The following is a 26649-nucleotide window of genomic DNA, read 5'->3' as shown; positions in this document are numbered from 1 at the left end:
GCCCCGCCTTCAGGCGCGAGCGCTGGGGCCGGACATTTCCGGCACGTGCGTCAGCACAAGGAGCTGGCACGCTAACTCACCACAGTAACCATTGCAAGCGATGCAAAAAAAGACCCCGCTTTCTTGGCTGGGGCACAATAGGGAGGTAGGAAGAGTGCAGTGTACAGTGGAGGCTATTGCAGGCATTTACATTATCCTGAGGCTGCTGGAGCCAGAAGGGGCTATAAAAAAGTAACCTTTAATGTTGCGAAAAGTGTTGCGCTTAGGCCAGTAACAGTCTGTATACCGGGCCTGTTATCAAGAAGATATCTCCTTAAGCTGTCCCAATTAAACTGAAAGTGCTTTTTTTTTATAAGTGTGCAGCAAATGACAAATATTGCTGTGGTCATGTGTAGTGAGTGATATGTGACACCTGGAAGTGAGATGTGCATTTCAACTGCACACAAGCAGCAGCAGTATACTCGAGGGTCTTTTTACCAGCTCAATCGCATTGATCAATTTACGGTTTGTATATGTATATGGTTGGAGATAGAAAGTGTAGTAAGAAAAGAGTAACTGCATTAATAGTCTTTAATATGCAAAGCACGAACAGCAGGCCCTTATTGCAATAGATATGTACAGTCCATTAAGAATGCACATTTTATATGCGTAATGTATACTTTGACAAATAGTTTTTTCAAAATATGGTTTAGAAAACTTCTAAAACTTGGCTATTAACTCTTATCATCAATAGCTAACCAATACATACATTTGTCTGAAAATATGCTTGCGTGTGTACATTTATATATATTTATAGCACTTGATAATACATATTACTCAAAATAACCTGTTTTACCAACGTTAGCATAATGAAAGAATGAGAAAAAAATGGTAACATTATATACTCGTGTATTTCACTTTGTATACAGTTCCTTGGTGCCAGTTCATAACTCACTGGACTGTAGTAGAATAATTCTAACCTGTGACCTGCAGATCAGATAACACAGAAAAATCCTGTAGCAAAAGCAGTAACCCGCCGAATTGCAAGCATAAAATATCATCTTTGACCTGCATGTTATAACGTGTGTTAACCCTCTATGCAATATTATGCTTAGTCAAATGTGTGACTGGCTACCCATAGAGTTCTCCGGCTCTCCGGCAAGTGTATTAACCATCAAGTTGGTTTCTGAACTTCATTTTAGGGGGGGCTGCTGCAGTTTCAAGCCCCTCACTGCTCACAACAGGTTATTGTTGATATTTATGTTTGTGCATGGTCTTCATTGCTGTTTTTTTATCTCGACAAAATGTCAATCGAAGTGTCACACGTTTGGCAATTTAATGTCACTCGTGCATATGCTGAAAGAATGGAAATGTATCACATAAGCAATCTGAGCACTTGGCAGTTATGCGATTCTCTGCTTTATTTACTCTCTTAAAAGTCCTAACCTAAAGTCCTACCATTGGCAGTCAAACCCTCTCGTATTCCGTCTGCTTTTATTGCCAGTGCTGACTCTGCCACTATCTGCCACACCGAAACTCTGTTCCCGCAGTCACCCACCAGAGTTACCAAGGCAGTCTCCGGCACTCAGTTCTTCATCTTCGAAACCTTCTTGCAAATTCGAACGAGTGCTTATCCGAACACACCACTTTTTCGGTCAGACCACACATCAAAAATGTTAGCAGAATAAACTTGAAAAAAGCGAGATCGAGGCTTGAAACGCAAGGCTACCGGATGCATCTCAGGGTAACCTTGGAACCCACCTGTCAATAGCGGACGAGCAAGTCTCGCGATGTCTCCTTCTTCATGCTAGGGGAGCCGATAGGCTCGCGAGAACTTGGATCAGGACCGGCGTTGAGCAGGCAGATGGCGGAAAAAGAGCTTGGAAGGAAATGGGATCGGTGCTTGGGGGACACCGCCGTGAAGCTAGGTGAGGCATCGGAAGGCATGGTGATACATGCGTGGGCTAAGTGACGTGGCCCTACTTTGAATGGGGGAGATTGGGCCAGCTTGGGACTGTTATATTTAACTGGTGGTTCCTAATGAAGAGGATGTGGCGTAACTGCAAGCGCTGCCGACCTTGGGAACCAGGTGTGAGCCTCTGCGTGTCCTCAACATCCTGTAAAACTGGGCTGATCACTTAATCTCCCTGTGCCTGCCAAACATGAAGGTGTCCCTGTGTAACGTAACGTGTGCTCATGTAAAGCGCCCCAATACCTTCGGTTCGAGTTCGCGCTATATAAAACGGCACAACAAATACAAATTAATAATAACGTCTTAGAAGCTGAGTCCCGCTGGGATGGTAGGCATATCGTGACATTTGAAGTTTAAGAAGAGAGAACGCCGAATGCGTGTCCTGCTGAGGAGAGCGACATGTGCGTCGCCTTCGGTTGGTACTCTGCGAGGGCCGAGGGGTAACGTTTTGCTGAGGTTTGTTTGTAATGTAGATGGATGGTAGATGCGTAGGTATCCTCAAGGACGCTGTGTAGGTTGGATGAGCGAGAAGTATTCTGAGAGAATTTAAGAGGGAGGTGTGGCGCGTCCTAGGGATTGTTGCCTCATATGGAGGGTTGTATTATCAACTGGCACGGGTATAGAAAGACAACGGGATCCAGAAAGTGCGACATAAACCGATGCGACATAAACCGATGCGATCCTTATGGGTAATTAAGGATAGGCGCCTCGCAAAAAATATCACATGGGTCACGAGTTGTCTGATTGCTTCTGAACGACATTTCCTTTTTTTTCAGTTGACACACGTGACATTTATATATATTTTGAGCAGTGTAATGGTGTAGAAACTTAAGGTTGTTACTGAAGTGCTTTTGCAAGGTCACTAACGCATTTTTTTAGGCACTCAAGCTGAGGTTATCAGCGTGTGATTCCTGAGGCGAGGCCTAAGTGAAAGGTTGCCCTTTTCTACAGCTGCTCTAATTGAAGAAGGTCAACCAACCAATCAATCATAGCATTTATATAGCGCGCTACTCACCCGGAGGGTCTCAAGGCGCTTGGGGAGGGGCGGTCCGCTACTGTTAGAACAGCCAAGTCTTGAGCTGCTTCCTGAAGGCGAGGTGGTCTTGGGTCAGGCGGAGGTGCGTCGGGAGGGAGTTCCACGTCTTGGCGGCGAGGTAGGAGAAGGATCTTCCTCCTGTGGTGGCTCTTCGGATGCGGGGGACGGCGGCGAGGGCGTGGTTGGTGGATCGAAGCTGGCGTGTAGAAGTTGAGGCGGCTGTTGAGGTATCTTGGGCCTTGGTTGTTTAGGGCTTTGTGTGCGTGGGTGAGGAGTCGGAACGTGATTCTCTTGTTGACCAGGAGCCAGTGCAGGTCTCTCAGGTGTCCGGAGATGTGACTGTGTCGGGGGATGTCCAGGATGAGTCTTGCTGAGGCGTTCTGGATTCGCTGGAGTCTCTTCTGGAGTCTGGCAGTGTTTCCGGCGTAGAGGGAGTTGCCGTAGTCCAGTCGGCTGGTGACGAGGGCCTGCGTGACCGTCTTCCTGGTCTCGGTGGGGATCCACCGGAAGATCTTACGTAGCATGCGCAGGATGTTGAAGCATGACGAGGAGACGGCGTTGACTTGTCTGGTCATGGAGAGGGAGGAGTCCAGGATGAAGCCCAGGTTGCGTGCGTGGTCTGTTGGTTTGGGTGCGCTGCCCAGGGCGGGGGGCCACCAGGAGTCGTCCCAGGCGGAGGGCGAAGATCCCAGGATGAGCCAAAGGCAAAACTCATCTGGGGTAAACATAACGTGGGAACAGAGCACTTTTTAAATCATCCATACAATCAACACGTTGCTTAAATCAATCAAGACATTTGTAAAGCGTGCTACTCAAGGCGCTGGGGGATGGGGTGGGAGCTGCTGCTCGAACACATTTTGTAAAACAGGGGACCCCTACAGTAATAAGTTTGCTATATGTAGGGAAACATCACTTTGAAAAAAGTATATATATAGCAAACATTCAATTAATAAATGCCAGCTCTCTCAAAAAAGAAATGTAACTAATATAATTGCAGACAAACGCGACCTTGAATGTACTATTGTCCATATACGCGCGTTTCGGCATTCTGCCTTCATCAGGTGACAGTCATTCGCACATAAACTGGTCAAAAAATAGATTAATAATCCTCATGCACCTCAGTGAAGATAAATGCGGGTCGTATTGGTTCTTTATTCAGAGATAGAAACGATACTGGCAAGTATGTATATTTAAAAAAACGGCAGGATTCTTAAAAGGCGAAGAGTTGCTGAATAAAGAACCAATACGACCCGCATTTATCTTCACTGAGGTGCATGAGGATTATTCGATATCTGGGACCATTGATGTTGTCCACCGACTGAGCATTTTGATTTCTGATCCTAACCCGTTTGACTTAGGAATTGGTCTCTCTATTAAATATGGGCTGACTGTATGTTTTATCAATATGAATAGAAGTCAGACGACCTTACCATAGAAGATTTATGAAAATACGATCGATTCCTGACATTTAATCTATTTTTTGTCCTGTCCAGTTTATGTGCGAATGACGGTCACCTGATGAAGGCAGAATGCCGAAACGCGCGTAGTCCAAACCAACCGCTTTGCCTACTACAATAGTATATTGACCGGTCCAGTGTGACCTGTTGTAATTTATGTTTTTTGGTGTGTTTGTTGTTTTTTGTATAAATGTGAATTGCTTATTATGAATTCATTTCTATTGAAATCATTATTTAAATTGAAAATGAATCTATCTAACGAAACAAAAATGCTTGGTGCAACTATTTAAACTAAACAAATAATAAAAAATATTTTTGTACATCAATATAAAATGTGTTGGTATATGCACAATAGTACATTCAAGGTTGCATTTGTCTGCAATTATATTAGTTACATTTCTTTTTTGAGAGAGCTGGCATTTATTAATTGAATGTTTGCTATATATATACTTTTTTCAAAGAGCTGCTGCTCGAACAGCCAGGTCTTGAGTAGCCTCCTGAAGGTTAGTAGGTCTTCGGTCTGCCGTAGGAGTATGGGAGGGTGTTCCAGGACTTGGCTGCGAGATGGGAGAACGATCTGCTGCTAGTGGTCGCTCTTTGGATGCAGGGGACGGTGGCGAGGGCGAGGTCGGTGGAGCGGAGCTGGCGGTTCGGGGTGTAGAAGGTGAGTAGTTTGTTGAGGTGTGCTGGTCCGGTGTGAAGTGCCTTGTGTGCGTGGGTGGGAGCTTGAAGGTGATCCTTTTGATGGGAAGCCAGTGCAGGTCTCTCAGGTGGGGTATGATGTGGCTGTGGCGAGGGATGTTGAGGATCAGGCGTGCAGAGGCGTACTGTATGCTTTGCTATCGTTTCAGTAGTTTGGCCGGGGCTCCCGCGTAGAGGATGTTTCTGTAGTCCAGTCTGCTGCTGACGAGGGCCTGGGTGACCATTCTTCTAGTGTCGGTGGGGATCCACCTGTAGATATTTCGGAGCATGCAGAGGTTGTTGAAGCAGGATGATAAGATGTCGTTGACTTTCTTGGTCATGGAGAGTGTTGAATAGAGTATGAATCCCAGGTTGCGTGCGTGGTCAGTGGGTGTCTGTGCTGCTCCCAGGGCCGTCGGCCACCAGGAGTCACCCCAGGCAGATGGAGTGGAGCCGAGGAAGAGAACCTTTGTCTTGTCCGAGTTCGGCTTCAGACGGCTGTTCTTCATCCATTCGCCGACAGCTTTCATTCCTTAGTGGAGGTTGGTTTTGGCGGTGAGAGGGTCCTTGGTGAGGGAGAGGATCAGTTGTTTGTCGTTGGCGTAGGAGATGATGTTGAGGTCGTGCAGTCTGGCGACGTGGGCGAGTGGGGCCATGTAGATGTTGAACAACGTCGGGCTGAGGGAGGATTCTTGGGGTACGCTGCAGATGATCTTGGAGGGTTCCGGATCGGAAGGGAGGGAGGCGGACGCTCTGTGTTCTGCCTGAGAGGAAGGAGATGGTCCAGTCCAGTGCTTTGTCTCGGATTCCTGCGTCGTGGAGGTGAGTGCGTAGGGTGCGGTGGCAGACAGTGTCGAATGCTGCTGATAGGTCCAGAAGGATAAGGGCCGCAGTCTCGCCGTTGTCCAGCAGGGCCCTGATGTCATCGGTGGTGGCGATGAGGGCCGTTTCGGTGCTGTAGTTGCTGCGTAGGGCGGTGTGTTGCTGGTCTTCTGATATTTTGCAGCGGCGGGGGATATGTTTGGTACGGTGGTGCATGGTAGGCTTCTCTAAGGTGAAGTGGACGCAGCGATGATCGGTCTAGTGGAGTTCGGTGGTGTGGCTGAAGAAGACATGGGAGTTTGCGGAGAAGATGGGATCAAGCCTGTGGCCGGCGGAGTGGGTGGGCATTGTCACGAGCTGTCTGAGTCCGAGGTTGTCGATCAGGGTGGTGGAGTTGGTGTCGTTGTTCTCGAGGTGGAAGTTCAGGTCCCGAGGAGGATGTAGTCCGTGTACGCAAGGGCGTGCATCCTGACGAAGTCAGCGATGGAGTCGCTGATCTGTGGCCTGGGGGGCCTGTAGATCAGAGTTCATCTGAGGGCGGTGTTGGGATCAGTGTGGGTCTGGAAGTGCAGGTGTTCGGCGGTGTTGAGGGTGTCGTCGGAGTTGGTTGAGACCTTGAGGATGGACTTGTGGATAATGGCGATTCCACCTCCTACTCCGTTGGTGCGGTCTCTGTGGGTGATCTTGTAGACGTTCTGGATGGCTGTAGCGATGTCGGGTGCCGAGAAGTTGTTCATCCAGGTCTCTGTCAGGAAGGCGATGTCCGGGGAGGAGGTGTCGAGCAGGTCCGAGTTCGACGGCGTGTTTGCGTGCGGAGCGGGTGTTCAGGAGTATGCATTTGAGGTGGTTGCGTCCTGTCCTGGTGGGTAGATAGGAGGGTCTGCTGCTGGTGAAGCTGCAGTTCCGCCAGGAGAAGGGTCCTTGGGTGCGCTTAGGGCCAGCCAGTCAGCAGGTGCGTGATCGTCTGGCGTTGAGTGCGTGGAGGGTGCTGGAGGCGTAGCGGAGACGGCGTGTCATGGCGGTCGCGGGGGCCACAGGTCCTGGCGCTGGGCGAAGTACAGACGCGGACGGGCTTACCTTAGGCGCGCCAGCGGCGCACCCGCGCAGCGGCCGCCATAAGAAGGGGAGGTGGGAGGAAGGAGCAGCTGGGAGGGAGGAGCGGGCGAATGGGCGAGCAGGGGGCGGGGCCGCAGGTGACCCAGTGGCGGGAAAAACAGGAGGATGGAATGGTGAAGGAGAGCAGAAGGCTCAAAGAAGAAGGGGGAATGAAAAACTATCACAGAAGATAATTACCAAAATACAGTGCAAATAACAGAAAAAGAACAGAGGAACAGTAAAACAAAATACAGTGCAGATATCAGAAGCAAACCTACGGCCAACCACTGGCTACCAGGGATGAGGCGCAGGTGGTAGCCTGCGGGTGGAGGCTAGCCTCAATCACAGTTCGCATCAGCCGCAGCTGGGCTCAGGATACAGGCACAGACAGGTGGAGCTGCGCGGCGTGGGGAGCAACCTGCCTGGAAACTGCTTTAGCTACAGCTTTATACATAATGCACCCACGCCACGCAGCAATCAGACGTACCATGGAAATGCAGTTAACATGTTTTTAAAAAGAGTGAATTGGGGGTTAGATTTGAACTAAAATAGGTCTGGGCCCGGAGAAAGTAGCCACTTTTTACAAATTGCTGCTTTTTTACATACTAGAGCTGGGCAGTTCTACTGGACATGCAGAAAAGTGAATTTAAGTGACCAAAGTGGCTACATAGCATATCCAGAGGGGTTGTACAGCTGAGGGTGAACACTGTGCGCAAAGTAGCATTGATTGTGAGAACAAAAATAGAGTTTGTGGATTGCACATCTAAACCATATGTTGGCGAAGATTCAGTTCGAAGAATTCCTACTTAATTTAACCTTGTTTTTTAATACAGATAATAGTTGGAAAGAAGTGAGAGCAAAGCAGCAAGTTAATTTGATACATCGCATCCTTAAAAGGGTTCATTAGCAAATTGATACTATAGTTCACCAGGCACACCCACAATAAATGACACTGGACAAGCACCACAGGAGGCCGGTGAACCATGTTAAGATCGCTTTACGGCCCAACCCTCTAAATATGGGGCCATGGTTTAACCCTAAATGTTAGTTGCAGTGTTGATCCAATTCTCAAACTTGGAAGTGCTAGCCCTACTTGAACTTTCCACTGAAATACTTTGAAGCAGCGATTCTTATCTTTTTGACTTCTGTAGACACCCACTGAATCATTACTGGAGGCCAGGGACCCCAGCCTAAACAATTTTTACAATTTAAACATCAAGATGGATACACAAATACCAAAACAAGTGTAATTCAAACAAAAACACAAATGATGAAATATTTAATTCAGTTCACAAAATGTACAAATCCATTTTTTATGTAAAGGTTGGAGCATTTCAAAAGGTAGTTTCTTGTAAAAGACCAAGCTAAATGCTAGACTCTAGCATTTCATTTTATTTTTTTGCTCCAAATGCATGTTTTTTCTGTCAGTGCATACCAGTCCTGCTTCAACTGTCTGACGCATCAGTTAATTTTGGATTCTGTTGGCTGTACTTGCTGCTCCCGCAAATCAAGATAATGGCAACTTAGTTTGTGTTCTAATTCCAAATTCAGAGCATTTTAAAACTTTCAATTTTTTTGTGTATGTACTTTAAGAAATTAAATATTAGTAGATTAATAAACCAGTTGTGGGCCCACTGAGTAGGTGTCTCTGATGCCCAGAGGTTTCCCAACCTAAGTTGAGAACTGCTGCTTTAGAGGGAAGGAATAGTTTGGACGGTCATAGTTGCACTGATAGCTAGTGATCGCTCAAATTGGTGGTGTGTAATACTTACTGCAATGGAAGCATGGGTGTGAGCCAGACTTCTAAAAGGGGCATTTATGGTGGCGGTGGGGTTGATTTCACCTCCATGTAAATTGTTTGCATATTTTAGTCAAACAGTACATTTACAGGACGATTTCTTTATAATAACAAAAAACGTCCAGTTGATACAAGCAGATGAGAAATCTGTCAGTCGTTTACCGAGATGTCTATCTATATTTCTGCATTTCACTTCCTTGCATTTTTCCTATCCACCCCTTCTAAATAAATTATTTTAGGTTATGACTTAGAATTTCCTTGGAAGCGTTGAAAAATAAAATTACACTTCTTGCAATCTCAAAGTCAAAAGGAGAATTGAGCTACATTGATTTCTTCACAAGTTCATTTAGGAGTGCTGTCGCTTGGGCTTCCGTTCAGTGGCTTCATATCCAAATTGCAAAACTGCTTTATAACTATGATTTATTATTCAAATAAAAGCATATGGTGTACTAATGGTGCATTCTGTCAATATAATGTACTTCCTCAGTGTTATTTACTTTGTAAGAAAGAGTAAAAGTTGTGGAACAATATTCGGAATTTTTCAGAAAGCCAGCTTCCTTTTGTGTGCCCCATTTATGGGAGGAACTCACTGACAGTACACATCACCATGTCCCAATCAGCAAAAGCTACTAAATGCCCAGTTAACATTCAAAACCGAGTGGGCTGTCATATAAAAAAACCTGATGTCTATGGTTTGCGATTCTAGTCGTGTGTGGGTCCTCACCGGAAATCCCCTTATGTGGAAGCGACACCCTCAAACTTAGGACACCCCAGAAATTCAAATTGTCCTCCGTTTACTTCCGGCGGTTCCACTTTTGAGAGATTGATCTTGCGTTAGAAGGTAACCTGTTCAACATTACGCAAACATAAGTTTAGCAGAGTAGTAAATAAATAACTGGGACCACAAATGAACTGAGTTATAGATAAGAGGAACAATGTAAGTTTTATTACAAAATCCCCTAAGTAAAGCCGCATATAGCGGTGTAAGATACATGCCATGAAGGACCAAATACAGAATACATAGTAAAAAAATCTGAATTCTTTTTAGAACAAATGAACAGCAAAATCATAAGAGGAACAGACCGTGTATCTAGCTAGGTGTTCAGGAGCTTCTCTTTTCTGAATAAATGGCCAGCTTCCCTAGTAAAACAGGAAAGGCATCTAATTTACACGGCTCACCCCCAGAATCAAGGGATTTTTATACACAATTTTCGCTTTGGAAGTTAGCAGACCGCAGTTTTATGATGGTGTGATCCTGTGTAAAATTTCTTTTGACAAATCAGAGAAATTAGATTACATGTTACATTTTTTTTTTTTTTTTTTAATTTTGGTTGACTGCAAAGGGGGGAGATGTGTTATATTTCATGGAGATGCTGTTTGGAATGGCACATCTCTGTGATGCTTTAGACATTCAAATATGATGTCATATCTGTGGCATCATTGTCAGTTGGTCCAGCTGTGTCTGGCATGAAGATGGTTTGAGATCTTGTCTACAATCAAATAAATACTAAGGAAGGTATTCATCTCCTGTCTTCGTTACGAGGTGTAATCATAACAGTTACACTATCCCATTTTATAAGAAAGCATCAAGCAGCCTCAACAACACAACAACATAGTAAGTTCAACTAAATGCAACGATTCTATATAATAGACCATACACCAAGAATGCTAAGCTGAGCAAAAGTACAGTTGACGAACAGAAAAGACATTGGCTTGTTACACATTTTTAATGAGACCAATAAATATAATTTACAGTACATGCACATTGGAAAAACACACTTTGATATCAGCTAGTCTCTTGTTTTGTGGAGTGTGTGGATAGAGAACTTAGCGGGGGGGTGTTTAGGGTTGTGGGTGTAGTGGTGGGAGCTGCCCAAAATGGGTATGCCAATGCCCCCACTCCCCTTGATAATAGTCAGTTTTTCTGCACCCTATCAACAAGGGATTTAAAGTAAAATTTAGGGGTGGGGCCTGCCCTGAATGGACATTGTAATGCCCCTACCCCACCCACAAATAGGCACAGCCTTTCTGCTCCCCACCCCCTGGAGGGAAGAAAGGGGCAATAACCCCCAGTTTGCTCCTCCGAGGGATGGGGCAGAACCCCCTCCCTTGGAACCAGAGATTACATTTTTATGTACATTTTAGGGGTGGGGCCTGCCCAGAATGGCCATGCCAGTGCCCCAATCCCCCAAAATAGCCACATTCTTTCTGTCCTCCCGGGGGCAGATTGGGCAATAGCCCCCAATATGCTCCACTGGAGGGGAGGGCAGAAAACTCACTAAGCACCAGGGAGTATTTTCTTTAGCCTGAGTAGGGGTGGGGGTTGCACAAAATGGCCCCACCCAAAAACTAATGGATAGTCTTTCTGCCACCTGGAAGCCAGCATCTTCTTCCTTTTTTTATGGTAGTTCAGGGGTTTGGGCTGCCCAAAAATAGGGGCCCAATCTCCCTCCCCCTTCTCCCCCCCCTCCAAATAGCTATAGTCTTTCTTTCCCCTCTGGGGGGGCACCGTGGGGCAATAGACCCCTATCTGTCCCTGGGGAAAGGAGGGGGGCAGAAAGCCCACTAGGCACCAAAGATATGTTTATGGGCACATCAGGAAGCAAGCGGCCTCTTCGGCACTAATTACAGCCATTTCTGCGCACCTTGGAGGCAGAATAGCAATATGTTAAGGCTCATCTGCTCACAAGGTGGGGTTGGAGGGCAGAAAACCACTAGACGCTAGCGAACATTTCTATTTAAACTTGAGTTCAGCTGATGGTCTTTGTATACTGGCGTTTGGCTGGCTGTATGTGAAAATGCATTTGGCTGGTGGTGTGTGTACTTGCGCTGCCCTTACTTGTCTGTACTTTCGCTTGACTGGCAGTGTGCGTGGACTGTAGCTTGATTGGCGGTGTGCGTGGATGGTGCTTGGCTGGCGGTGTGCGTGGATGGTGCTTGGCTGGCGATGTGCGTGGATGGTGCTTGGCTGGCGATGTGCATGAATGGTCCAAAAGGGCCATTTTGTTTTCATTAGGCTGACTCAGTTTTGGGCATCCACACAACTGAGGCATCACTTTTATCAGGAGACTAAGAGGAACACTGCGTGGTGGGAAATTTGTGCCAGCGTGGTGATCTCACAGAAATGTAAGGAAATGTCACTTTTTAGCTAAATTTGAGGTTTTCCAGAGATTTTGGGTAAGGAAATGTTGGGGGTCCACACATCAATTGAGTCCCCAGGTGTCTAGTTTTCAGAAATCTCTGTGTTTGGTAGATTTCCATAGCTGGCTGCCGAGCCCGGGTCAGAATTATGTCTCCACAATACGTTTTGGGCCCTTCCCGGTCATGGGTACTTGGCCCACCCACACAAGTGAGGTATCATTCTTATCTGCAGACTTGGGGAAATGCTGAGTGTGTGTAAGTTTGTGGCTCCCCATAGATCCTAGAACTTCTCATCACAAAAATGTGTTTTTTTAAATCTTTTTATTTGTATTTCTTTTACAAAGTTTGCAAGAGATTTTGGATAACAGAACCTGGTGAGAGCCACACAAGTCACCCCCTCCTGTTTAGTTTTAAAAAATGTAGCGGTTTTCCTAGGTGCCTGCTGAGCTAGGTCCCAAAATTCACAGCTAGGTACGTTGGAAAAAAAGGGTCCGCTTTAAGTGGAAAAATGTGATGTGTCCACATTGGTTTTTGGCAGTTTCCTGTTGTGGACACTAAGCCTACCCACAGTGAGGTACTGGTTTTATCAGGAGACTAACGGGAACAGCGAATAGTAGAACAAAGGTTATTACCATTGTCTTTCTGTGCATTACTGCCTTCCAAAAAGAACATGTGTATAAAACAAATGATTCATTTTGAACAATACTCTTTAACTCGCATGCTAATGTGGGTACCCACAAATCGAGTGAGTCACAAATAACCAGTGCTTCTAAACTCTGTATCCTGTTTCCATTTCAGAAATACATAGGTTTCCTTGATACCTATTTTTCACTCTTAATATTTTACCAAATGAATTTCTGTGTACCCGTTACACAATGAAAAACCTTTTGCAAGGTGCAACTCAGTTATTAGCTCTGGGCACCTTGGGGTCTTGGTAAACCTACAAGCCTCGTATATCCCCGCAACCAGAAGGGTTTCGCAAACGTAACATTATATAGCTTTCAAAAATCTACCATGGTTGGATGAAGATACAGGTTAACATGTAGGCACAAATGGCTGTTTTTTTTGTTTCCAACTAAATTTCAATCTTTTTTTATTTCAACTGTTCATTTCTATAGTAAATCCTAAGTGTCTCCAACCAGTAGTTTCATTGAACATAAGTAGCTCTCAGTACAGGAAAGGTTGGTGACCCTAATCTACACAAATGACCCATTGCTGAATTCAGAATTTTGTCTGCTTTTCAGAAATGTATAGCTTTCCGTGAAGGCACAAAAAATAGGGTATGGGTCAGTAAAATGCCAAAACTGTAGAGAATTTTGGTTTTCCGACAAAGTCTGCCTGTTCCTGAAAGCTGGGAAGATGGTGATTTTAGCACCACAAACCCTTTGTTTGTCTGCCAAGTTCATAGAAGGGATTCTACAAGGCGTGCAACGCCCTGCTATTCATTCAAGGTCTTGACAGATTAATTCAAATGTCTGAAGACCATGTTCTAATTAATTGACGGTTCAAATATCGGTGAGGACTTCACAAGGTAGGCCCTCACGAGTGGATTTCAGCTCACTACTATTGGAAAACCCTGACAGAGCCATTAACTACTCAACCTCCAGGGATTTACCTGAAATGCCTGTGTGGCACCAGGATTAGGTTGCCCCCTGCCTCCCTTTCGTCCTGAAAAAGACTCGCAGCGGAGGTCTAAATCACCCTTTATGCACAAGTCGAAACGTCAACGCACCTCACTCATCAACGTGCTGTATCACATCCCATCCCATCCCTTTCGCTTGATGTTGCATTTATGCATTTACAAAAAACTGTAAAAAATGTTATACATCTGTTTAGAACAGGCCTTTCTGTACTGGTCTCTTTACCAGTCCATTGCCAAAGCATTAAAAATGTATAAACTCTGAATATTAGTGACTATTCACTATTCCCTACCCATCACGAGCACACCCATTATTCTCCTGTCCCTTGAGCTACCTTTGTACCTTCCTTTTGTCTAATTAACTTTTGATCTGTTACAAGTATATGAAATTAATTATATTTTGAACTCAAACAATTCCTTGGTGCTCTTTTGTGGTTTACATTGACTGTACGTTTTGAAAAATGCCATCTTAGACAGCAGGGTATATTGTTGCGTTCCTTTTTGTCTTGTAAAGGGCAGCCCATAGCTGATTCAATGGATTGGAGACTCATGACTTAACATAACTTAATGATTTGGGTTATTTTTCCTTAGCATGTCTGTCAAGCAAGCCAGTGTTTTTGTTTAGCTTCTGCATATAAGAGCATCATAGCCAAGAAATTAAAGAAGCTGCTGCATTTTCATGGTTTCACTTCAGAGTTTTTTAATGTGAAAAATATTTTATCAGTTTCACATTTCTTTCAAAACCATGTTGGTTAACTAATACTGAGCTTAGTGCTGAGTCTGTACTGACACAAACTCTAAAACTGATTGAAGAAGAGCCACATAGCTCCGCTGTGCTCTAGAAAAATATTTAGTTCTGTCAGTGTATCAAAAATGTATGTAAAACGAAACATTTGATGAAATTGTTGAAATAATTTGAGAACGGAGTTAATATTAAAGGTTTTAACTGGTAAGGTGTTCTCTTTTAAGCAACGCTTTTTCTGACGTTTGTACTGACCAAGGTTAAGTGTGTAGGACGCTTCAGTTGGAATGCAATTATCAAGTGACTAAATACATTTTAAAAACAACTGTTTTCAGTATTTTATGATCTATATGTATGTCATAAAGGTAGTGATTAGGTTAAAATAACTGTCTAGTGGTGTAAACTTTTGAAGGCTGAATGCCTTTCTATAAGATTGTATATTTTGTTTTTGTGTAAAAGCAGTTAGTTCCATTTAAGGAGCTTTCAGAACCATGTACTTCTTGATGATTCAGTAATCATCGTGCTTTGATGTCAAACCTCATAAAATTATATACATAGTAGATTTGCCCTTTGTACGTAGCGCGCCTTCACAGCGTTGAATTCGTGTATTTTACATGTTGTGATAATAGCATTAAAACAAAGGAGGCTACAATAGGGTGAAAGACTGGTTTGAAGCTGATAAGAAATTGGATATAGGAATCAATATAGCGGAGATCCAGAACCGAGCATGCATGAAGAAGCAGAAAACGTGTTTTAATTGTTTCCTTAATGTCAAGGGGAGGGCAATGAAGTTCGGATCCCTACTGAGGGGGAGGTTTTAAAAAGCTGAAGCGGCTTCAGGGAAAGTGAGATTGAGAGTTTGGTGGAGTCTGAGCTATCAAGGTCTATCGTGGTTCGATCTCTACAATTTTTTTGACATCCAGAGATGGTGAGTAGGCTGCACATTTGTTACATTGCCATCTTTTTAATACAATGATCGAAACAAATAAAATGCAATTAAACTTATTCCAATTGTTAAAGGCCCTGTCCGGCTATCCACTGCACATACTTTAAAGATGAATTAATCTAATACGTGAATGCTCTCCAGATGGTAATTTCATACAGATGTAACAATTTATTACCCTTTTATGAGATCTTTATCAGTTTAAACCTGCAACATTAACATTCTTGGCAAATAAGATGGTAAACCTTACTTGTTTGTGTTGCAAGCAAGTTAGTGTTGATCTCAAATCCCTACATAATCATTGCTGAAGGAATCTGGGCAATCTATTTCTGCCTAATTTGCTTATTGGACTGACATAGGAAGTTGGACATAATCTCTGTACATTTTCTGCATACCTGGCACTAATTGAAGTCATACAACCTTTTAGCCCTGCGTGAGGAGTGAGTGCATATCCCAACAAAATTTTACATCTGTGTGTTAATTTAGGGGTTACCATGCTTGGGTATGGTTCAAAGCTTGAAGATCTGCTTTTTAATATTCAGCGGCTAAGCAAAGGTTTCCCTCCTACAATGTCCTGAAAGCCACTTTCAAAGAAGGAATTCCTGAGTTGCTTACGGACTTAAGCTATTTTGAATCCTCTCCCCATCCTCATGAGGGAAGAGTAGTTTTTTAATGTAACGAGTCAATTCAGGGTGGTACCTGTTGGCTTTTTAATGTCATCCTGTGTGGTTCTCTAATGTTCACCATATGAGTCAGTCTGAATCGAAATTTGCCTAGCATAAGTAACGGTAAGTTTCAATTCTATTAAGGACACAGAGGCGAGGATTATGCTTTTCTCTCTTCGCTTTATTCTGTATCAATTTTTCTCAGCAGCCAGAAAAGCTATAAACTTCATCGTTTTTCAAAAGAGGGAAAGAAACAACGAAAATGAAGCAGCAGCAAGAACAAAATCCAAATCGGATTGCAACTCCCATGGACCCCAGGGGCAATGCCCACACAGTCCTTCTATACTTTCCATGCTCCCTACATAGTCTCCTTGTCCTGGCTGTCCTTCCTCTTTCTTCGCGCGAATCACGCAACCTCCTTACTGGCCTTGTTTAGCACCATCATTCCCTGGAAGAGACAAAGATAGCGTAAGGCACATTACGGACGAACCCATTGTGCAAGAACCACAAGCACAATGTAAAACGCCACTCTTCAAAATGAATGACCACACCACCTACAGAGGTGAAAATTGAAAAGAGATACTTACCCCCATACTGGTGGGTTCGCACAGACATCCAACGGGTGGGATAATCCTCGCCTCCGTGTCTTTAATAGAATTGAAACTTACTGTTACTTATGCTAGGCAAATTTTGATTCTATGTCCGGGCCGAAAGATCCGATTATGCTAGTTTAAAGCTTACTTACCACCAACTGAGCAACCTGCAAGACTGGCTGAAAGTAAAACTTTTTGAAGGTGGAGTCCGAGGACCAGTCCGCGGCTCGCAGTAAATCTTTCAATCGGGCTCCCAGAGAAAAAGCCTTCGAAGCCATTGCGCCTCTGGCTGAATGGGCACCAAACGGTTTTCTGTCAATACCCGCTTTCTGCATGACCCGATGCACCCACCGGGCAATGGTGGGGGAGGAGACTGCTCTATGCGGTTTCCGTAAGGCAGTCGGAAGTTGACATTTGCCCAGAGGGCGGAATTCTTGAGAAAGGTCTTCGTAAGCCTTAAGACAATTAACTACACATAACTTGGGACTGTCCAAAAAACTCGGGGTAAGAGATGGACAGAGTCAGGGTCTTAGTCCGGCGACTCACCGTGAACGTCACCCCGTCCGGGGGAAAAAACCCGCACTGAGATGTCCATAGCGTGAACATCAGACACCCACCTACAGAAAACCAAACACAAAAGCATGGGCAGCTTTGCGGAAAGCTCTTTCAAAGAAAGATACTTATTCTGCTGCCAAGAGAGGAAAAGATTCAAGACCAGAGGGTGGAGTAGCGCGGCTCCGGAGATAACGGAAGGCGAATACCCCGCAACAACTTACAAACGAAGGGGTGTTCCCTCAAAGGTGAGAGGTCCACCGGGCAATGTGCCGCTGAAATCGGCGAGCGAATCGTGTTAATAGAGCGATACGCTAGCCCAGCCGTTGCCAATTCTGCCAAATAATTAATGACGGGAACAACTCCCACGACCATGGGATTCAAACCCCGTTGAAGACGCAAACGCATCCACTTCGCCCAGGCGGAGTGATATCGTTTGAGGTGCTGTCTGCCCAGGCCTTGGACAAGAGCTCCGCAACTTGTCCCAAAAGGCCCGGGAGCATCCAACGTTGCCTGAAAGCCGCCATGAGGTGGAGAGTCCCCTCGCTGACTAGGTGGTGAGTTTCCCCGCTGGGACTCAGAAGGAGGTGAGGAAGCAGGGGGAGTGGGATTGGAAAATCCCAAGCAAGTTCCAGAAGAATCGGAAACCAAACTTGAGACCTCCAGTATGGTGTCACCACCACCAATTGTCGGCAGATCTGGACTGCTGTCTGCATGATCATGGAGAAGAGGGGGAACGCATAACCCTTCTCCGCACTCCAGTCCTGCAGGAAAGCATCTGTGGCTTCCGCGAGAGGGTCTGGCCTTCAACTTAAGAAATGCGGAAGCTGATGATCCAGGCATGACGCAAAGAGTTCCATTGTAAACGGTCCCCAGAGGCTTGTCAGGCACCTGAAGACCACAGGATCCAATTTCCATTGACTGGAATCGACCAGATACCTCTAATTCCAATCCGCTACCTAGTTGGCCTGCCCCGGGAAGTATTCTGCCGTCACCGAGATACGATGTGCCAGGCAATACTCCCAAAAGTCTTTTGCCAGATTCGCCAAGGCCCGGGACCGCGGGCCTCCCAGATAATTGGCTTACCGGACCGCGGAGATATTGTCCATCCTTAGGAGGACACCAGATTGAACCCGGTCCCTGGTCCAGCACCGGACGGCGAAGGACCCCGCCAGGAGCTTCAGACAGTTGATGGGCAACGTCTGTTTGGAAGATCAGACGCTGCCTGTGGAAAACTCTCCACAGCGAGCTCCCCATCCTGACCCGCGAGCGTCTGACTCTATGACCAAGTCCGGAACTGATCCAAGAATCGCTCTACTGTTCACGCTTCCATGTGGGCGGGCCACCACGCCATCTCTTCCTTCACTTCTGCAGAAATGGGTACAGAGTGGTCGAAGGGCAACCCTTTCCGAAGGTGTGATACCTTCAATCGCTGCATGGCCCCATAATGCAGGGGACCGGGGAAGATTGCCTGGAAGGACAAGGATAGAAGACCCACCACCTTGGCAATCTGCCTGAGGGAGGCATGAGATTTGGAGATGGTTTGCCGTAACTCGTGCTGAATTTTGGCCATCTTCTGAGATGGCAAATTTAAGGAAGCTTTGACCGAGTCCACGATGAAGCCAAGAAACGTTACACTCTGGGTCGGTGTCAAGACCGATTTGTCCGTGTTGATCACGAACCATGAACTCTGCAAAAGAGCTGGACCGACAGTTCCGGGGCATTGTGCCATCATTAAGATGTCATCCAGGTAAACAAGCAGTTTGATACCCTGAGCTCTGAGAAACTCTACCACCTGGTGGAGCACCTTTGTAAAGCACCAAGTTGGAGAGGAAAGACCGAACGGAAGGGCGGTGAAGTCGTAAACCTGGTCCTTCTAGCAGAACTGGAGGAACTGCCTGTGTGGTGGATGAATGGGGACCACCAAGTACGCACCCTTGAGGTCCAGTCGGATGGAAGGAGAATATCCCTGAGCAGGTGAATCCCTTCCATCTTGAAATGTCGGTACACCAACCACCCGTTGAACTCCTTGAGGTTGATGACCGGCCGGCGACCTCAATCGGTCTTGTCCACTAGGAAAATGTTGCTGAGGAAACCGGGAAGATACATTTCTGAATTACAAATGGCCTCTTTGCAGAGTAACGCCTCTTCGTCGACCAACTGAGCATCCGCGGCGGAGAGAGAGATGGGATGTGGGCAGCATTCCTGATGTGGGGTGTCGTAGAACTCTATGTGAAACCCCTGGATGGTTTGCAAAACCCAAGCATCTGTTGTAATACCTGCCCAAGCATCTTGGAAGTGCGCCATTCGACCCCCGATACAAAGATGCGCAGCTGGCAAGACACTTACCGGTTTTACCTCCTCTGTTGGCGTTGTTCTTGAAACCACGGCCTCTGAACCGTTGCCCCTTCGGGGGTTAGAACTCGGAGTAAGTGGCGCTGGTGGAGTACTGACCACGCCCGGAGCCTTGTCCTCTGTTGGGAATGGAGTGCACACCACAGCCGGTCGCGCGGCCCCTACTGCGACCGGCCCCTTGAGAGACCCGGAGCTGGAAAACCCTCTTGATACTGGACTGGGCCTTGTCCAGCGAGGTAAACGTGGCCACAAACTTTCCTAGCTCCTTTACAAAGGGGTCCCCCGAAAAGTCCCCCTTGTGCCACCGCCCCCGCCTCTGAAGGGCTAGATCCCCTAACTTAGGGTCCAATTTGATTAGCAGAGATCAACGACGCTTCGTAGATGGGGCACAGGTGGCGTTGCCCAGGAATATTCTGGTGCGTTGCGCCCAATTGGAGAGTACCTCCGGGGAAATGGCTGTCCCTGAATCTTTGGCCTCCTCCACCATGTCCCAGATCTTAGTTAAAGGCTCTATGGCATCCAGAAGTTTATCTTGGCATGAACGCCAAGAGCGGTCTATCCCCTTCCGCGGGTCTTTGATATATTTGGCCAGGAAGGTTGCCATCTTGGAGTCAAGCTCCTGTGTACAGGCCACCTTCCAGTCCAAAGTAGGGCGCGGACATTCAGACCGCAGGCAACTCCTCGCCTCCTTCTCCAGGGCGCTGTGGGGTTGAATAATTTCATCTGGGTCCAGCATGTCCGAGCTGTCCTTCGGCAGAGAGGTGGAAGACTCAGCCGGGTGCCAAGAATGCGAAGACCCCTTGTCATCGTCTGAATCCCGGAATCCAGCGCGGGTAGCGGGACTGGCTTGGAGGTCGAAGGCGGGACAGGGGCAGTTGGAGTTTCCCTTGCTAAGAATGCGCTACGCAAGCGTTCAAATGCCCCCTTATCAACCGCAGGAGCGTCCCCGGGGTCACCCTCACTACTACAAGCTCTTAGGTAGTAGGGGACCCTCCCCAGGGGGGTTGGCGGCAGGGACCTATGATGGGGCCTCTAAACGTGCTTACGCCAGCTTGGCGGAATCCTGGACGATTCGCTTGGAGAGGCGCAGCTCCCTGGGCCCGACAACTTCATTAACACACCTGTAAATGCATGTATCTACTGCCTCATCATAAGAGAACCTAATCACAACACTCGATGTTATACTAGAAACCATCTTTACCTCAGGCCACTGAGACAACTGGTCTACCAGAATTATTGCATACATCACATTTTTGTTAAACGATAAAGGACCTTCAATGTCCAACGACACACTTTCCCAAACACGTGAAGGTCTAGATATGGGAAACAATTCACACTTAACATGCTTTTGTGATTTGTCGCTTAAACAGCAATCCAGACAGCCCCTAACCATACGTTCTATACACTTATCCATTGCTGGCCACCAGAATTCACTCCTAATCCTTCTTTTCATGGATGTCATCCCAGGATGACCTTCGTGAGCCATGTCTAAAATCTTAGGTTCTAATTCATGCGGGACCACTAATTGTAAACCTCTAAACAAAACACCTTCTACAATGGATAATTCCTGTGCAACATGAAAGAAAGGAAGAAATTTGTCAGATAAGTTCTTTACGAGGCCATTGGGTTTTTACAAAATCACAAACATCATTAAGAACAGAATCATTATCACATGCCAACTTCCAAACATCCTCACCAATGCAACCTTTGGAGATTTCACAAATTGACACAACATTGTCATCATCCTTATCTTCTTCCACAACCTTGTAATCGGGAACGGGCAATCTAGACAAACAGTCAGCTAAGACATTTCTAATGCCAGGGATATACTCCACTTTAAAATGAAAGTCTTGAAGCTTGTACTGCCATCTGGCAATTCTTGAAGTCGCCTTGCCACAGCCCTTGGTAGTAAATAAATCCACCAACGGACGATGGTCTGACCAAAGCTTAAAAACAGTGCCATACACATACTTGCGGAAGTATTCAATGCCCCACCAGCAAGCTAGAGCTTCCTTTTCTAATGTGGAATACTTGCACTCAGCATCCCTCAAGGGTCGAGATGCGAACCCAATCGTCACCAATTGACCTTTTTGACGTTGCATCAATACTGCACCAACTCCTACATTACTAGCATCTGTGATGACAAATGAACTGTTAGCAGTGTTAAACGTTGCTAACGCAGGTGCAGATATGATACTTTTTTTTAGCAATAAAAACTCTTTCTTGCAGTTATCATCCCAAAGAAATTGGACATTTTTTTTCATCAAGTTCCTCATGCTTACAGTCTTGTTGGAAAATAGGGGAATACATTTTGAATAATATTCTGCAAGCCCCAAGAAAGATCTGAGCTGATCTTTGTCAACAGGATCTGGAGCTAACTCTATAGCCTTGACTAAATTCATTTTCGGGGAAATGCCCTCTTTACTTATGGTATGCCCCAAATAGTCAACAAAAGTTACACCAAATTTACATTTTTCTTTCGTAAGTGTTAGACCACTATCTTGTAATACACATAGAACTTTATACAAAATTTTGGAATGATCAGATGGATTGGATGCGAAAATCAAAATGTCATCTTGGAAATATAAGACATTGACAAAATCCTTACCTAATCCGGGCGAACCTATTCTAGAGTGGAAAAGGTGGAAGGAAGGTTTTCATGCTTACATTGAAGCTATTGGAGGAGATGACTATACTGACAAACGCAAGCTAGCCATCTTAAAACACTGTTTGGGTGCTGAAGGAAGACATGTCTTGAGTCATTTACCTATATCTACAGATGGTGTATCTATTTCGGAAAGTACAATTGACGTTTTTGAGGAAGCAATAAAACAGTTAGATAAACAGTATATTAAAAAAGTCAACATTGTAGTTGCCCGTCACAAATTCTTGAGTAGGGGTCAATTACCAAGTGAATCCGTTGACTCATTCGTGAATGACTTAAGAGTTTTAGCATCCAAATGCAAATATTCAACCTTTCATGATCAGATGCTGCGTGATCAAATGGTTCACAAAATTGCTGATGTCAAACTACAAGGGAAACTGTTAGATACAGAAGATTTGACTTTAGACAAAGCGTTAGATATCGCTCATCGTTTTGAAAATATGAAGCTTGGAGTGAAAGAACTCGCAGAGAAAAACATTGCCGAAGTCAACCTTGTAAAGAAATCTAGTTTTGAAGAAAGATCTTTCAGAAATAGAAACCAACAGTTCCAACAAGGGAGAGAATTTGCATGTTTCAAATGTGGTAGTCCAGATCATTTAGCAAATGACAGAAAGTGTCCAGCAATTGGTCAAATGTGCAGATATTGCAGAATGAAGGGTCATTTTAGCAAAATGTGCAAGAATAAGAATAAGTTCAAGAATAAGGGTTTTAGTCAAAAAAAGAGTTCTGATGAGCATGTAAATGAAATTGATGACGATTATTTAGAAGAAGAATTTCTTTTTGCGGTATATGAAGTCAATGCTGGTGAGAAAGACTCACCTTATTGCACTGTGAATGTTGGAGGGAAGGAAATTAATGTCATGGCTGATTCAGGGGCAAAACGCACTCTCATTGGTGAAGAATGGGTGAAAGAATTTCCTGATTTAAAATTATCTCCTCCAGACATAAAATTACTTGGATATGGCAAGAAACCCATTGATATACTTGGTTTCTTTAATACGTCCCTTACTTTCAAAGGTAAAACTATTAATTCAAAGGTTTATGTAGCCAAAAATGGCTCTTGTTTGTTGGGTTGGCCTCAACAGAGAGACTTGATGATAAAATTGGATCCTAATCATCCAGAACAGGTACTAGGGTATTCTGATTTGATCATGAATGTAGAGTCTGATCTCAGTTCTGAATGTGAAAAAAAATTTCCTTTGGTTTTTTCGACCTCCAAGTTAGGTCTTTTGAAAAACTTTGAACACAAAATCATTCTAAGGGAAGATGCCATACCAAAAGTTCACAAAATTAGGAATGTCCCCTTACATTTAAGAGATGCAGTAAAATCTGAACTTAAAAGGTTATGTGATTTGGACATCATTGAGGAGATAGAATCCTCCGTTTGGTTATCCCCAGTCGTAGTCGCTCACAAGCCCAACGGCAAAGTAAGACTCTGTGTGGATTTGAGGGATTTGAACGAAAATGTTTGGGTGGACAGACATCCACTCCCTAATATTAATGAAATGTTCACGAAATTGAAGGGGGCATCAATTTTCTCCACTTTGGACCTGTCAAATGCTTATCATCAGATAGCATTACACAAGGATAGTAAGCATTTGACATCCTTCATCACTTCGGAGGGTGCTTTTAGGTACAAGAGGATGCCTTTCGGCCTAATATCAGCATCTTCCGTCTTTCAAAGGGTCATGCATAATCTTTTTAAGGATTTTGTCAATGTCTTATATTTCCAAGATGACATTTTGATTTTCGCATCCAATCCATCTGATCATTCCGAAATTTTGTATAAAGTTCTATGTGTATTACAAGATAGTGGTCTAACACTTACGAAAGAAAAATGTAAATTTGGTGTAACTTCTGTTGACTATTTGGGGCATACCATAAGTAAAGAGGGCATTTCCCCGAAAATGAATTTAGTCAAGGCTATAGAGTTAGCTCCAGATCCTGTTGACAAAGATCAGCTCAGATCTTTCTTGGGGCTTGCAGAATATTATTCAAAATGTATTCCCCTATTTTCCAACACGACTGTAAGCATGAGGAACTTGATGGGAAAAAAAATGTCCAATTTCTTTGGGATGATAACTGCAAGAAAGAGTTTTTATTGCTAAAAAAAGTATCATATCTGCACCTGTGTTAGCAACGTTTAACACTGCTAACAGTTCATTTGTCATCACAGATGCTAGTAATGTAGGAGTTGGTGCAGTATTGATTCAACGTCAAAAAGGTCAATTGGTGACGATTGGGTTCGCATCTCAACCCTTGAGGGATGCTGAGTGCAAGTATTCCACATTAGAAAAGGAAGCTCTAGCTTGCTGGTGGGGCATTGAATACTTCCGCAAGTATGTGTATGGCACTGTTTTTAAGCTTTGGTCAGACCATCGTCCGTTGGTGGATTTATTTACTACCAAGGGCTGTGGCAAGGCGACTTCAAGAATTGCCAGATGGCAGTACAAGCTTCAAGACTTTCATTTTAAAGTGGAGTATATCCCTGGCATTAGAAATGTCTTAGCTGACTGTTTGTCTAGATTGCCCGTTCCCGATGACAAGGTTGTGGAAGAAGATAAGGATGATGACAATGTTGTGTCAATTTGTGAAATCTCCAAAGGTTGCATTGGTGAGGATGTTTGGAAGTTGGCATGTGATAATGATTCTGTTCTTAATGATGTTTGTGATTTTGTAAAAACCCAATGGCCTCGTAAAGAACTGTTATCTGACAAATTTCTTCCTTTCTTTCATGTTGCACAGGAATTATCCATTGTAGAAGGTGTTTTGTTTAGAGGTTTACAATTAGTGGTCCCGCATGAATTAGAACCTAAGATTTTAGACATGGCTCACGAAGGTCATCCTGGGATGACATCCATGAAAAGAAGGATTAGGAGTGAATTCTGGTGGCCAGCAATGGATAAGTGTATAGAACGTAGGGTTAGGGGCTGTCTGGATTGCTGTTTAAGCGACAAATCACAAAAGCATGTTAAGTGTGAATTGTTTCCCATATCTAGACCTTCACGTGTTTGGGAAAGTGTCGTTGGACATTGCAGGTCCTTTATCGTTTAACAAAAATGTGATGTATGCAATAATTCTGGTAGACCAGTTGTCTCAGTGGCCTGAGGTAAAGATGGTTTCTAGTATAACATCTAGTGTTGTGATTAGGTTCTTAAACGAAGTGTTTGAAAGGGAGAGTTTTCCAGAATCTATCACTACTGACAATGGGGTGCAATTTGTATCCTTAGAAATGAGAGAATTTATGGAGCGCCATGGTATAAAACATAGGCGCGTGTCAGTGTACTATCCCAAAAGTAATGGCATTGTAGAAAGATGGATCAGAGTATTTAAGGAAGGTCTGCAACTTGCCTTGCAAGATGGGAGGGATTGCAAACAGACCATTAGTGAAGTTCTGTGGTGTTATAGAAACACACCCAGGAGCATGGGTGACCTGTCTCCTTTTGAAAAGATGAGAGGGAGGAGGTGTAGTTCCAACTTGTCTCGACCTTGGATGAGAATGCTGGGCTCTAAGAGTTCTGATGACGTTGATCGTGCTTCTGGTGGTGGTACTTTCCAGTTCAGTGTCAATGATTGGGTCCGTGTCAAGAAGTGCAGGAATGTCAAGTCTGGTGAATCTCGGTATTCCAGTCCTTTAAGAGTCATACGTGTTGGAAGACAAGTTGTCGAGCTGTCAGATGGAAATGTGTGGAATTTGTCCAGGGTTGTTAAGGTTCCAAGATGGTTGTGGCCCAAGGATGTGTCTCCCGAATCTAAAGTTTCTTCTGGCTTGAGGTCTTCCAATGGGGCAAATAATTGGAGGAAATTCTCAGATTCTACAACCCTTCACTGTTCTCCTGAGGTTAGGTCTTCTTGTTCTTCTGCCGTCAATATGCCAGTCCAACGTGTACAGAGGAAATGTCATGTTCCTGTTTGGTCTAAGGACTATCATCTTTATAGATAATTCAATTTGCGTATTGTGTATGATGTTTTCCAGATATTAGTATTAATATGTTTTATTTCCATGATTCTCAATGTATAATATTTGTTAGTTCTAATTATTTATCTTTTTAGACATCGTCTTGCTCCACCATGAATTAACAGTAAGGAGCCAGTCACACCAAACTGAGGCGGTATCTTCAATCTAAGGCCCCCGGGGTTACCAGAGGGGATAAATATGGGCAGCCCTTTGGACTGCTAAGCTTTTTGCGGCAGCAGAAACTCTGCAATCAGGGCAACCACTGACCCCAGGCACTCTAGACCCTCACAGAGGACCGGGCCTCTCACCGCCTCCAAGCGCTCCACAAAGGTGCTCAAAGGAACAATCAGTCCTCGGGCGTACAAGCGCGGTCGAGCCGGAATACGGCCCCCCGCTGGGACGTTCGTGATAAAAAGTAAGGCAATGCGGGAAGTACAGACCCTAGAAAGGGGCATTAGGGTGAGGCAGATTCAGGGACAAGGCTCTCACGACTAGCTCCACACAGCGTGGCTCTCCAGTTGAGGATCCGTTCTGCAAACCAACGAGACGGGAGAGC

At 44.9% G+C, this 26649-nt stretch overlaps 1 protein-coding gene across 1 annotated transcript in view; it reads left to right on the top strand.

Moving 5' to 3' along the window:
* Nucleotides 1-1775: 1775 nt before the first annotated feature.
* Nucleotides 1776-26649, top strand: part of MICOS10 (mitochondrial contact site and cristae organizing system subunit 10) — a 201412-nt gene continuing 176538 nt past the window's right edge. The window contains exon 1 of the mRNA XM_078640934.1: nt 1776-1907. Within this exon, the coding sequence (XP_078497060.1) occupies nt 1784-1907 (124 nt within the window). The 5' untranslated portion in view covers nt 1776-1783. The remainder of the gene's footprint in view (nt 1908-26649) is intronic.

Source organism: Lissotriton helveticus, chromosome 5_1 (genome assembly GCF_964261635.1).
Source record: "Lissotriton helveticus chromosome 5_1, aLisHel1.1, whole genome shotgun sequence".
NCBI lineage: Eukaryota > Metazoa > Chordata > Amphibia > Caudata > Salamandridae > Lissotriton > Lissotriton helveticus.
Note: the sequence above shows the minus strand (reverse complement) of the source record. Positions and strands in the feature narration are given on the sequence as shown.